Genomic DNA, 13,535 nt, shown 5'->3' on the forward strand with positions numbered 1-13,535 from the left:
TCTGTGTATCATTGGTTTAGTCCCAACATGGCCAACACAGTGAATGCTGCCCTGAAGCCTCTGGAGACTCTATCTCGAATTGTTAACCAGCCCAGCAGTCTGTTCGGGGGCAAAGGAGGTTCCAGCAAGACCAAAGCTGAGCATGACACTGTGGGCACTGCCAGGGACAGCAACAGCAACACTCAGGAACAAGGTATCAACACTATTTCAACACTGTAGATTGAATGATTCCAAATATGTCTGTTGCTGATGTGTAGTATCTATTCCAGGAGAATCGGGTGAGGCAGAGCCAGTAGAGGGCAACCACAGGGTGCAGGGAACAGACAGCGACCTGATGGATGGCGAGACGGAAGGAGACACAGTGGTCATTGCTGGTCAGCCAGAGGTTCTCAGCACTCAGGCTATGCAGGTGATTGATGGCGTATTACACATATTACTCAAATAGTATTTCTCAATGTCTCACCTCACCTCTAACTAATATCTATAATTTATGGTCATAACATAAAAATGGTTAGATATTTTCTCCACTTTATGACTAAAATTGCATCTATATATATTTTCTTGTGCTTGAAGGTTGAGAATGAGTTGGTGGATCTGATTGATGAGCTGCTGGAGAGAGACGCTGGTGCTGTCAACAGCACAATTATAGGTATGTCAGTGTCTAGATCCTGGATTAATTTGGCAGAGGACAGTGAGGGTAGATGGTATACAGTGAAGAGAGCCCAGTGCAAATGTCTTATTTGTTGTCATTTTAACAATCAGTGGGGCGCAGCGGTGAGGATGAATCACAAGAGGATGTGTTGATGGATGAGGCTCCCTCCAATATTAGCCAGGCATCCACTCTTCAGGCCAACCGGGAAGGTAAGACAGCTAAACCTCAGAGCTTTGTGTGTTTATCAGGGTAAAGAAGTTGTTGCCACTGACCTGACTGACTGCTTCTGAATTTTTTAGATCTTTTAAAAGGGACATTGTGTTTCTCTCTTCCATCAGATTCCATGAATATCCTGGAACCGGAGGATGAGGAACACACGCAAGAGGAAGATTCTAGTGGTAGCAATGATGATGAAGATAGCCAGGATGAAGAAGAGGAGGAGGAAGAAGAGGAGGAGGAAGATCAGGTATGGGTTAATGCAATGAAGTTCAGTAAACAAGTCTGTGTTGAGTGTCTGAGTGTTGTTTGTCTTTAAAACTCGTGGCTGCTACTTTTTCTCAAGGATGATGAAGAAGGAGATGAGGATGATGACGATGAAGGTTCAGAGATGGAGTTGGATGAAGACTTCCCTGACATCAATGCTGCACCTCACATCCGCTTCGAAAGGTTTGACAGGGATGATGACCTCATCATAGAGTTTGACAACATGTTCTCCAACAACGGTAAGCATGCTGTTTTTAAGGATCATTTGTTACAAACATTAACAAAGGTCAAATGTATTTGTTGGGTCATTTCGTGAGCCCACTATTAGAAATTTGAGGAAAAAAATCAGGATGTTTGTTCCTTGCAAAAACAACACAGTTATCCTGATTTGTGAAAGACTGTTTCAAGCTGCATGTGACAATCAGACCTTTCTCCAAAGTGGCTCTGCTCGCATCACTCATTAAAGCTTTGGACAGTTCAAATTAGTAGAATTACAAGCAAAAACAGATGACGTAGAAAATACATTTTCATTAGTGTTGTTTTGTCATGAACATACAGGACTTGGGGTTGTGCCAGAGCTGTCCCCTAATGTCTGCCTACTGTTTTCTGTTGTTCTTCCATCAGCTGACATCCCTCCCTCCCCAGGCAACATTCCCAGTTCCCACCCACTGATGGTGCGCCATGCTGACCACGGTTCCCTCACCCTAGGTGTGGCAGGCACTAGCAGCCGGCTGGCGCAGGGCATGGGTCGCAGTCAGCGAACACTGCGCCAGCTCACTGCCAACAGTGGACACACCATCCATGTCCACTACCCTGGAAACCGTCAGCCCAACCCTCCACTCATCCTGCAGAGGTGAAAGCATGTCTCTTGGTGTATTTAACAAAGCATCTGTGTCACAAGATGGGTTTGGATGTGAGGAACAATACTGATTAAAATGTCTGCTTCTCCTCTGCTCACCACTTCAGATTGTTGGGTCCCAGTGCAGCAGCAGACATTTTACAACTGTCCAGCTCTCTGCCTTTGCAATCCCGTGGTCGAGCTCGCCTTTTGGTCGGAAATGAGGATGTGCACATCATTGCCCGTTCTGATGACGAGTTGTTGGATGACTTTTTTCATGAGCAGAGCAGCACAGGGGGACAAGCAGGTGAGAATTACCATGTATCGTTGTTAATGTAATGTTTTTTGGTTTAGTATTGGCTTGAATTCTTAACATGTTTTTTTTTTTCTGTCTCTCTAGGCACTCTCTCTAGTATTCCCACTGCCTTAACTAGATGGACAGATGAGTGTAAAGTGCTGGATGCTGAGAGTATGCACGACTGTGTAGCAGGTACGTTTTTCGAAGTCTTTGTTGGGTGTGGTGCATGTCTTCAATGGATGAACAATTTTCATGAGTATCTCAATATCAGTAATGTGATTATGGGGCTTTAAGAAAATATTAATACTTTTGAGAATTTGATCACAATTAATTTGGGTATGATGGCCAAGTCATTAGAACTAGGTATTGGGATGCTAGCATTTGTTCAGGTGGACTTAAATAACTTATAGAACTCTGGCAAGGTGATACCACTCAGTGTTGACACCTCAGCGCCACCTGGCCAAAGTCCTCCAACAGACACACACACTACAGGACCACTGATGAATTCTGATGTCTTATGTCTGCTTTCAGTGGTGAAGGTGCCTATCCTGCAGCATTTGGAGAGTCTGCGAGATGAGGAGCTGGAAGAGCGTAGGGAGAAGCGAAGGAGGCAGTTGGCTGAGGAGGAGGAGTCTAAACAGAATGAGAGGAGGGCCTCTGGAGCAGAACAGGCCAGGGAACAGACCCTGCAGGTATGTTAATAAGACACGTTTGTTACGACAAAGGTACATTCAACATTTGGCAGTTTTATCCACAATTATCTGATTGTCAACTATTGTCGTCAATAGGGTTCTGGATTGGGGACAGTAAACGGTGCAGAAAACACTGCAGGTACTGACAATTTGTAAAGATTACGTTTTTGATACTGTAAATGTTTCACATTTCTTGATGGGAATGGACACATCCCAGTGATGGGCACCTGGACGCAAGCAGTCAGCAGAGCGTGCTGTGGGATGAGGTAGTAGTTTGTATAGTTTTAGGATCACACCAGATCTGGGAGATAACTATACAGTCTACTGTCTTTCTTATGGCAACGCCAAAGCAGCTTGGCATCTTCATCGGCTGCAAACTGCTGTACATCTTGAACCCTGAATTCCACTTATTGACATCACATCTGTGGTTTATAATGTTGCTTCATATGTTTCTTGTATTCAGTGTACTTTCTGCTGCTGTCTGTGCTGTGGTGAGGTAGTAAGTTGTGTTGTTGTTGGGGATCAGGATTGTGCACCCCATTCAGGAGATAACTATACAACTTACTGCCTTCCTCAGCAGAGGCCTTTGCCGTCGATAAAGAAAATGTAGAAAACTAATCAGCACATTGATATTCCAGTTCTGTTTATGTGTGCTAGCTTTGTACTATCTTGTTTAAAACAGACATTCATCTTTCAAAAAATAGTGCTTGGAAAGGTTTGGAAACAAGAGTTTTAGCTGCAGTTGTGTATATGGAAAATGCTTTCTATAATTAATAATAGCTATTGTAAGGGTATCTTAAACAAGTTAGCAATGGTAGATGTTGGCAAGCATGGAAGAAAATAGCTTGTTGCGTAACACCAATTGTGTAGTAGTATTGTCAGAATAAGTATATACTGTTTCTCAACCTTGTAATCTGTGTTGAGTCACTGTAAAATTAAGATGAGCAATATTTTTTTCCAGTCAAGATTGTATGGAGAGAAAAAAAACTATGTCCTAGTCTTCACATACGTTTTCTGTCTGGATGTTGCAGAGGGTGAGCAGGCTCAGGGTGGCACCGTGTCATGTTTGGACCCACCAAGGGTCTCAGAGGGCTTTCTCACTGCTCCACCATCTGGAGAGGTCACTCCCACCACCCCTGCCCCTCATGAACAAGCCCTAGTCTCCCTGGAGACTGCGATCAGTCAGCAGGTCCACCAGCCAATTGCTGACTTGCTACTGGCCGAGTCGCATGCCAGCTCACTGGCTGCTCTGGCAGGGACAGGCCTTCCACCCTTGTCGACAACTGACAGGCCAAACAGTGAAGCGGAGGCATCTCAGATGGAAATGTCCCCGGCGCCCACAATCGGTGAGAGAGTCGGAGGAGGAGCGTTGGATGAAGGCAGGGAAGGTAGACTAACTTTGAAAAATGTCTTTATAGAGACTGGCCAACAGTAAGGACGCACGTATGTGATTAAAATGTTGAATTTGCTTTGTCACAATTTTCTGAACCATGATAAATACAAATCAGTTCCTTTAAGAAACGTTGCTACAGTTCATTGATCTAATGATTTCTAATTCTAATCCTTAACCTCACTGTTTTTTCTCAGCCTCCCTAAGTCCAGACATCGTGGAGACCTCGGAGCCTGCAGTAGTGGGTGTGTCACAGCTTGAGGGGTCACCCATGGATACCAGCAGCCCTGCCTCTGCCACTCAAGAAGAAGCTGCTCAAAACCCTGTCCAGATTGCCACCCTGTCTCAGGAGCTGTCTGGCAGTGGGGAGAGTGGACTGACTGACAGGCAGGCAGATGCAGAGACTGGGTTAGTACCTTCATCTTTGACTAGATCTATGTTCAAAGGCAGTATTGTGAACCCTGTATGTCTCTAGCCAGATAACACAAATGTTTGTTTTTAAAAGTTACAGGTTGTTGAAAATGTCTCGCCACTTTTAATCACAGTGCATTAAGCTTTAGTTTCAGTCCAATACAAATCAGATACTATTAAAATTAAAGGCCAGCATTTCCAGCCAGCCTTTTTTTGCAGCATTTCAGTTAATAGTCTGTGTTCCTGCTTTCTTTGACATGCAGTGTTTTTGTAAGCCCTCTCATTTGGCACTTTCAGGGGAGATAGTACATCTGGTCTTTCATAGAAGTGGTTTGACAAAACAAAAACATTGCATGTTTCAGTTAAATCCCCACATAAGAGTCTAAGTACATTCCTCTTGTGTCAGTATATCACCCCACTTCTTTGCTTACTGACCTTTTTGTTATGGTTATAGCTCCAACTCTGTCTCATCCCCCGGAGAAACGATGCCCAGAAGTGACAGCGCAGACAGCCAGTCTCAGGCCATCCAGGAAGAGCCCCTTCCATCCACCAGCAATGACGATGAGGACCCACTCGCAGGTAAAATTAATTACTGCCCATTTCTATGGTTTTAATTTTTGTTTTGTTTTTTAAGATATGGCGTAATTAAATTTTGTGGGGTTTTGTCCTTCCAGGCATCAGTCTGCCAGAGGGTGTGGATCCCTCTTTCCTGGCAGCGCTTCCTGAGGACATCCGTCGAGAGGTGCTGCAAAATCAGTTGGGAATCAGACCACCCTCCCGTTCTCCTGCTGCCACCACCTTGCCTACCTCTACTGCACCTGTACTGGGAGGACCAGGGGTTACAGAGGTCAGCCCCGAGTTCCTGGCAGCCTTGCCACCTGCCATCCAGGAGGAGGTGAGGGATTGAAATTACTAAAGATGATTGCTAGATGGAATGCTAACTCTAAGGAAAAAAGGAAGTGTATGATTTCCAAGTTAGGAAGTCAATAAAATCTGTTTGTTTAACTGAACATGTCATTGGTCATCTTAGGTTCTTGCCCAGCAACGGGCAGAACAGCAACGCAGGGAGCTAGCCCAACAGCCCCCACAAGGAGACACCCCTCTGGATCCAGTCACCTTCATTCAGACACTGCCCTCAGAGCTCCGCCGTAGTGTCCTGGAGGACATGGAAGACAGTGTATTGGCTGTGATGCCCCCAGACATTGCTGCTGAAGCAGCAGCATTGCGTAGAGAGCAAGAGGCACGCCAGAGGCAACTGATGCATGAGAGGCTGTTTGGTCATAGCTCATCTTCAGCCCTATCAGCCATCTTGCGCTCACCAGCCTTCACCAGTCGATTAGGGAGCAATCGTGGCGTCCAGTATACCCGCCTGGCTGTGCAGAGAGGAGGCACATTTCAGATGGGAGGAGGAACAAATCACAGGTGAGAGGAGACAACTGCCTGACAAACACTTTTGAGTATCCAAATCTTTTTTGTGTGTGAAGTGAATATACTGAAGTGGAATTTAGAGATGTTTAATTTTTGTGTCATTGAAAATGTCATCATCAAATCATATTACCCTTTTGACAAATTACAGATTAAATATATGTAAATGTTTTCCTTCCGCAGACCATCCAGTTCCAGTGTAGATTCCTTGTTGCGTCTGCGCGGTCGTTTGCTGCTGGACCACGAGGCCTTGTCCTGCTTGCTGGTGTTGCTGTTTGTGGATGAACCGAAGCTTAACACCAGCCGTCTGCACCGTGTGCTCAGGAACCTTTGCTACCACTCTCAGACTCGTGGGTGGGTCATTCGCAGCCTATTATCCATCCTCCAACGCAGCAGCGAGAGTGAAGTGTGTGTGGAGACCTCACGTCTAGAAGACTCTCGTGGCAAGAGGAGCATCCAGGGAGGCTGTGGAGGAAAAGTTTCTGCAACTTCCTCTCTGTCCTCTTCATCTTCCTCCTCTTCCTCTTCCTCATCTTCCTCCCTAGAGCTACTGAACAGGGTGGAGTCTCGCAGCTCCAGCCAGCTTTCCTGGCTCTCTGTTTCTATGGATGCAGCATTGGGCTGCCGGACAAACATTTTCCAGATCCAACGAGCATCAGGTAGGAAGCATGCTGACCGGCATTCAGCTGGGGGTTCTGCAGGGTCTGGAACACTGGTAGGAGGAGTGTCAGGGGCTACTGCAGGTGTTACATGTGCTGGAGGTGGAGGTTCCACTGTCCATATCCACCCACAAGCTGCTCCAGTGGTCTGTCGACATGTGTTGGACACACTCATCCAGCTAGCCAAGGTAAGAATCCACCTGTCTTCTAGTACATCTGCTCTGTCATTTACGTTCTATGCTATGTTGTAAAGAAACTTTCAATGAAGTTATGATAATGAAAGTCCTTTTTGTTTCTAACAGGTATTCCCCAGCCACTTCACCCAGCAGCGCTGTAAGGATCTTTCAGCATCATCTTCAGACCTGGACTCTCGTCTTTGTTTAGGCTCCTCTGGGGGAGGTGGTGGAGGTGGGGGCTCCAGGTCAGGGTCACAGTCTCAAAGCAACCCCAGCTCCAATGCCTCCAACACCCAGAACTCCTTAGGCTCCTCTGTCGTTACTCCACAGTCTCTGGGAATCTCCACCGATTTTTGGGACCTGCTGGTCAAGCTGGACAACATGAATGTTAGCCGCAAGGGAAAGGCTTCTATGAAGACGGTGCCTCTGGGGGGCAGTGCAGAGGCTGAGGGGGCCCAATTCAGCCTGGAGACCTCCCCTCTAGGCCAGCTGATGAACATGCTGTCCCACCCTGTAATCAGACGGAGCTCCTTGCTCACTGAAAAGCTGCTGCGCCTGCTCTCCCTCATATCCATTGCCCTGCCTGACAACAAGGCCACCGAGGTGCCTGCGGGACACCCTACTCCACAGGCAGCCAACCCTAGCACAGCAACCAGCTCAGGAGCCACAGCCCCAGTCACAACACAGGGAATGGCATCAGGGGGCTCCATCCAGCCCACTGTCGTAGGCCCGGGAGCCTCTGTGGTAGCTGGAGCCCAGGGTACATCCTCAGGGACAAGTCTTGCAGTCTCCCAGACATCCTCTACAGCAATCTGTATACCCACGTCCACTGGAACAATCTCCACAGGTATTGTTGATTTACTCCAAGTAAAATGCCATCAGTAAATTTAACCCATTATGATTAAAGGCACCTTCTAAAAAAACTAACAGAAATGAAAACAAACAGAAATATGCATTTCACCTTCACTACATGAAATCTGTATTTCATTTGTCACATGTTTTGAAAACAATGACATCATCTAAAACATAGACATTGCATCTTGCTCTGAAAGAAGAAGCCTGAAACCCTTGCACCTGGTATATGTATACATGCAAATGTTTCATCTGGGCTTGATGTGTTAAGCTTTAAAGTGAAAATAATGATGCAGTTTACAATGAATTTGGGTGTTTTGCCAAAACAGGGAAACAGAGGGTCACTACAAGCAGTACAGAGAGTGACAAGATGGCTTCAACTGGACTCACAGAGAAACAGCTTCAGCTGTCTGTGGAGGTATGTGAAAAATATTGTTTGAAAGCGTGTCAGTCATGCTGTCTTTGTGATTTGTACAAATCTTTTACTGTTCATGGAGAAGTGTAGCTTTGCATCAAACTTTGCTTGTCTTTTTGCTTCAAGAAATGTGTCCCCTACTTACACTGAGGATCAATTGACACAAACCCACTGACAAAACCAAGGAAAGAAGTTTATGATAAAAGTTAAAATTTTAAAATTTCAGTCAAGTGGCATATTTGTTTTGTGGCTCTGGGCTTGCACATATTCTGTTTTTTATTAGAAACAAACTTTGTAAGTACTTGTTGTATAAAATGTAACTTTGGGTGAAAATGTGATGATAAAAATACCATTTGTAGCTCAAACACTAAACAATGGTTTAAGTTTGTATGTATCAGCTCTGGTTGATCGGCAACATAAGTTTTCAACCCCAGTTCCATTACTGGAAGGATTTTCTTAGCTGTGTTACCTCAAGAGGACCTAGTTTACTTTAAACTGTACTGAACGGTTGCAGAAGTAAAACAAAAACATTTTCATGTGTGGTGACATAAATTCCAGGTAAACTCTTCTTGAAACCAGTTTACCTTTTTGATCTGTGGATTTTTCAGTGAAAATCTGTATTTGATTAAATGCTCTTTTATCGTAGTAACGAAAGATGTTTGGCGCATCTGCTTCATACAATTTTTAAAAAAAACTGTCACACCACCATATGTTTTTACTGTGTTCTGATCTACTTTTTTACCTTGATACACTGACCAGTCCATCAGGCTATGTCATGTGCGCATGCTCTCACATCAAAGTTAATGTCACTATCGAATGACTGAGTTGGATGGGTGGCTTGAGTATTAAGAGATATTTGGATTGTCCATCACACATCTTTATCTGGCTGGGTACCTATCATGAGTCTTGTCAGTATTGGTTAAGCAAGCAAGCTTTATTCATATAGCACATATACGTAGTACTGTACAGGAAATACAGTGATCATTCATAAAACAAGGAGAAATAGGTTTAAAAGATTAAGAGAAAGCCATACACAACATGTTTTAAAGATATGCACTCACTTCTGAGACTTTACAGTTGTTCTTATGAGCCTTTATAAAAGAATATTAATTACTGCTTTCAACTGTTTTTTTCTGCTTATTCCACCCATAACTCCTTTTCTTGTCTTTTATTAGGTGTTGACGTCTCATTCATGTTCAGAAGAGGGTCTGGAGGATGCAGCAAATATTTTACTGCAGCTCTCTAGAGGAGACGGTGCAACCAGAGACACCGTGCTCAGACTGCTGCTCAGTGGAGCAAGACACCTCGGATACACTCTTTGCAAACAGATCGGTGAGTGCTGTGCGACTTCACATATGCCAATTCTTGTGCTCTTACTCAAGCAACTACAGTTCTCTCCTTACGCACGTTTCCAAACCTTTTCTCTCTCTCAGGTACATTACTGGCTGAACTAAGAGAGTACAACTTGGAGCAGCAGAGACGGGCACAAGCAGATTCACATTCCCCTGATGCACCTCCTGAAGATTCCTCCATCTCAGCCAGACTGAAGGGCAAGATGACTAGCAGGTTAGCCAGTGAAGCTCTGGGCTACCCAGTAATATTAGGTTGTTAAAACACATGCAATCGAAACTGTGGCAGAGTGTTTTTTGTCTAAATATAAACTCTAGTTCCGTTTTCCTAAGCAACATTTCAGTATATTATGATAGTACCTTATTTGCATGAAGGTACATTTTTTACTACTACAATGTCCTTTACCTTGTTTGCATTTGTTGGATGGGGCACAGGTTCGATGGGTCGGAGAGTGTAGTCATTGTGGCTGCACAGAAGCGCACCCTCGGGGGACGTGAACTACAACTTCCCTGTATGAGCTCGCTAACCTCCAAGACGTCAACGCAGAAGTTTTTCCTGCGAGTGCTGCAGGTCATTATCCAGCTTCGTGAGGACACGCGACGGGCCAACAAAAAAGCCAAACAGACAGGGCGATTAGGTAAGAAAATGTACACAATATTGTAGCATCCATATAAAATCCTGATGATCTAGCAAGTGATAAAACCACTCCCCTCCATCTCTTAACGGACAGGCTCATCAAGTCTGGGCTCAGCCAGCAGCATCCAGGCCGCTGTGCGTCAGCTAGAGGCTGAAGCTGACGCCATCATCCAGATGGTGAGAGAGGGTCAGAGGGCACGCCGGCTCACACAGGCCCCCCCACCCACCGCCTCTTCTGCCTCTGCCGCCGTCACAGCCACTGCCGGATCCTCAGTGGTGGCCCCTCATGCCCCCACTGGTGCTGCTCCCCCTGCTGGCACGGCTGCTGCTGCCACGGTTAGCATGGGCCGCACTGACAGCAGGCATACACACTGTAGGAGTCATCTGTGGGGAAACCTATTGATTACATATTACGACCATCACAGTATATTTGTTTCCAAGTTACTGTGGTGGTCTTCTAGATAATGGCCATTAGCTACTGACATGCTTCATGTCTTAATTAGCTTTGCGTATACTGATTCTGTGCATTTAGTGCATTAAGCTAACCCATTACTAGAAATGCACATCTGTCTTATTTTGAGAAATAAAAACAAAACCTTTGATATAGGATTGCATTGGTATAGCAACAATATAATGAAGTATGCAGGCAGCTTACAGCCTGCTACCTGAAGTGTTGGTTTATGCATAGTGACAGTGTCCTCACTGTGGCCATGATTAACATTGACAGCTCCAACAGAAAGACAGATGTGTTAGGGACCCACTGCATTCTCTATTATTGTCTTTGCATCGACGTGTTCTACTGTTCAAATGTGAAGTGTGAATGTACTGCCTGCTCCAAACTGTTTGACTTGTTCCACTGATGTCATCTGTTTGCTGGCTGACATGGCTTCATGCTTTTGCCCCCCCCTCCCGTACTCAGTCCCAGTTCCTCTCCTCTCTTAATGGATCATGGGAATGTCATGATGCATGGCAATATTAGTCAAGTATTAGAAAAAAAACTGTCACAAATGTCACATTAATCATTATTTCTTCTATCCTTTTTCCCTTATCTGTTCCCTGTTGTTCGTCCTCTGCCTCTCTGGTCCTACCTGGCTTGTTTTCTGCAGTCTGAAGTGCAGTCAATGTCAGAAGCCCAGGCAGCGCAGAGAGATGACTCGCCAATGGATGTGGACCAGCCATCTCCTCTAGAGCAGGATCCTGCACCACTGGGTATGAGTCACTCACACTTATGAGGCACTTAAACCTCCTTTTTTAAAATTTAAAGATGACATATCCTCCTTTTCAACAAGTTAAAGTAGCCGTATGTAAGAAATGTATAACAAGTAATCATAAAATGGCCCTGATATGTCACCAGACATTAAGGAATCATGTTAATTTAAAACACTGATATCACTGACAGCAGTAGTCCAGCCTGAATATTTGCATTTGAAAACCTAAGTGGCAGCCCACAAGTAATGTTTATGTTGCCATTTTGTGTTTTGGCCTGATGCGCCACCCACCACCTATCTACCAATCACGTCAGATACAAAGTCAGTAGCGTTTGAGCATCCAGGTTGCCAGTTGCCACTGAGCTGCAACTAGGAACAGATAATGTCTGATGTTACAAAACCAAAAAAGCCTCGGCATGACTCTCAAATACATCGTGACAATTACAGAGTCAGACAACTCTACACCGCTGTCTGTCACACAGGAGAGGAGCAGCTAACTCACTGTGTGTGTATGAAGATGACGCTCTCCTCTGCTCTTAGACAGTCTGTTCAATGCGAGAATACTACTACTTTATTCCGCCTACTTGTTATTTATAAAAGTTCAAAACACTGAATGGAGGACAGAGTTGCTCCATCAGAGCAGCTACAAGACGAGGAGTGACAGCTCTCGCCAGTGTTGAATGCGGGCTGCAGTACCATTTCTAAACGCTTAGTGTCAGTTACATACTTGAACTTTAACAAAGTCTGCTAGGTTATTGATGGGCTGTTCGTGTGTCTAAGCAAATGAGCTGCTGCTCCCCACGTCCCACTCTGGAACTGGTTGTAAACTAGTTGTGGTACAATGCAAGATTATATGACTGTAATAGGAAAGACAGAGGGCAGTTGACACAATTCATATTCATACTGGAACTGCCATTAAGCTGCAGTAGTGTCACTAATGCTAATGTTACAGTCAGTAGGTGATTTGTTAATTTTTAACAGGGGAGATGGCCCCATGGGAGGATTAGGGTTAACCATAAACCTAGGACTGCAGGATTATCATATCAACCTAGCCTTATTCTTGAAATAATAATTACTATTATAATTTCAAGTTAATAGAACTGCTATGAGGCCAAATACACATTTTTTTGTAGGCTTATTCTTTAATTGCATGTGGACATTAAGCATTTAAATAATGCTTGTCTTTCAAACTAAACTTCAATAAACTGATGAAACTAATACATTTTACCTCAAACTATGTACCTATAGCAGCCGAGCATGGCGTGGTCGATCCTTGTTAATTTGCATTACTTGTTTCACTCTCATGTTATACCGAACAGGTGCAGTAAAAACTGTCTGTAGTCATGTATCTCCTAAAATATTTAGTTACGGAGTCAGCTTGGTCTGTGATGATCATCATAGGAATATAATGGGAATACTACAGGCAGCAGTGAGTCTCTATGATCCTTTCACTCTTCTGTGACTACACGTTGCTACTTGTAACTTTGATCATGAAGGTAACACTAATCCATAGAGCAGCTGTTCTCAAACTTAGTTTGGATACTGGATCCCCTACATAATTTTAGAGGGAAGATTTTTGTGATTGTTATTTCTGGTTTTATATAAATGCATCTTGTGTATGGTTCAAGTCTCTATACATCTCCATCGATTTGATGTCATCAGTCAAACATTTTGCCCTATATCATAAACAGGGTTTGAGCTGGCATCTAAAACAGGGAGCAGAAGAAGTAACTCAAGCGATCTAAATGTAACGCATATAGAAAGACTAATGTGAACATGGAGCTTGTTCTTTTACAGTTTAATTTACTTTGGAATTTTGTCTCCTAGACGAAGAAGGAAATGGCCAGTCAGAGAGTGAGGAGAGACTTCCAGACCTCCCTCTGCTCAGCGAGCAGCTGTTGTTGGATGAATTGTGGGACATGCTCGGGGAGTGCCTGAAAGAGCTGGAGGAATCCCATGACCAGCATGCTGTACTGGGTAGGTTAAATCCATCTTAACAAAGGCATTTCTTGATGCTATTTGTTAATACAATATTTTTGTCTTTTCAAGG

The 13,535-nt window shown here is 44.4% G+C and overlaps 1 protein-coding gene across 3 annotated transcripts in view; it reads left to right on the forward strand.

The window, feature by feature from the left end:
• Nucleotides 1-13,535, forward strand: part of huwe1 (HECT, UBA and WWE domain containing E3 ubiquitin protein ligase 1) — a 43,848-nt gene that overhangs the window by 26,352 nt on the left and 3,961 nt on the right. For 2 of the 3 annotated variants that reach the window (XM_053316934.1, XM_053316936.1), the window contains exons 49-73: nt 21-193; nt 270-409; nt 574-649; nt 763-861; nt 991-1,118; nt 1,215-1,374; nt 1,760-1,988; nt 2,102-2,280; nt 2,374-2,463; nt 2,803-2,963; nt 3,060-3,102; nt 3,995-4,351; nt 4,551-4,761; nt 5,219-5,343; nt 5,439-5,659; nt 5,795-6,186; nt 6,373-7,036; nt 7,151-7,871; nt 8,206-8,294; nt 9,467-9,623; nt 9,725-9,857; nt 10,076-10,278; nt 10,372-10,613; nt 11,384-11,486; nt 13,313-13,462. In XM_053316934.1, coding sequence (XP_053172909.1) covers nt 21-193; nt 270-409; nt 574-649; nt 763-861; nt 991-1,118; nt 1,215-1,374; nt 1,760-1,988; nt 2,102-2,280; nt 2,374-2,463; nt 2,803-2,963; nt 3,060-3,102; nt 3,995-4,351; nt 4,551-4,761; nt 5,219-5,343; nt 5,439-5,659; nt 5,795-6,186; nt 6,373-7,036; nt 7,151-7,871; nt 8,206-8,294; nt 9,467-9,623; nt 9,725-9,857; nt 10,076-10,278; nt 10,372-10,613; nt 11,384-11,486; nt 13,313-13,462 — 5,246 coding nt within the window. Of the gene's footprint in view, nt 1-20; nt 194-269; nt 410-573; nt 650-762; nt 862-990; nt 1,119-1,214; nt 1,375-1,759; nt 1,989-2,101; nt 2,281-2,373; nt 2,464-2,802; nt 2,964-3,059; nt 3,103-3,994; nt 4,352-4,550; nt 4,762-5,218; nt 5,344-5,438; nt 5,660-5,794; nt 6,187-6,372; nt 7,037-7,150; nt 7,872-8,205; nt 8,295-9,466; nt 9,624-9,724; nt 9,858-10,062; nt 10,279-10,371; nt 10,614-11,383; nt 11,487-13,312; nt 13,463-13,535 lie in introns of all 3 variants that reach the window. The other variant, XM_053316935.1, reaches the window with a different exon arrangement.

The sequence above is a fragment of the Scomber japonicus genome, chromosome 4 (genome assembly GCF_027409825.1).
Source record: "Scomber japonicus isolate fScoJap1 chromosome 4, fScoJap1.pri, whole genome shotgun sequence".
Classification (NCBI taxonomy): Eukaryota; Metazoa; Chordata; class Actinopteri; order Scombriformes; family Scombridae; genus Scomber; species Scomber japonicus.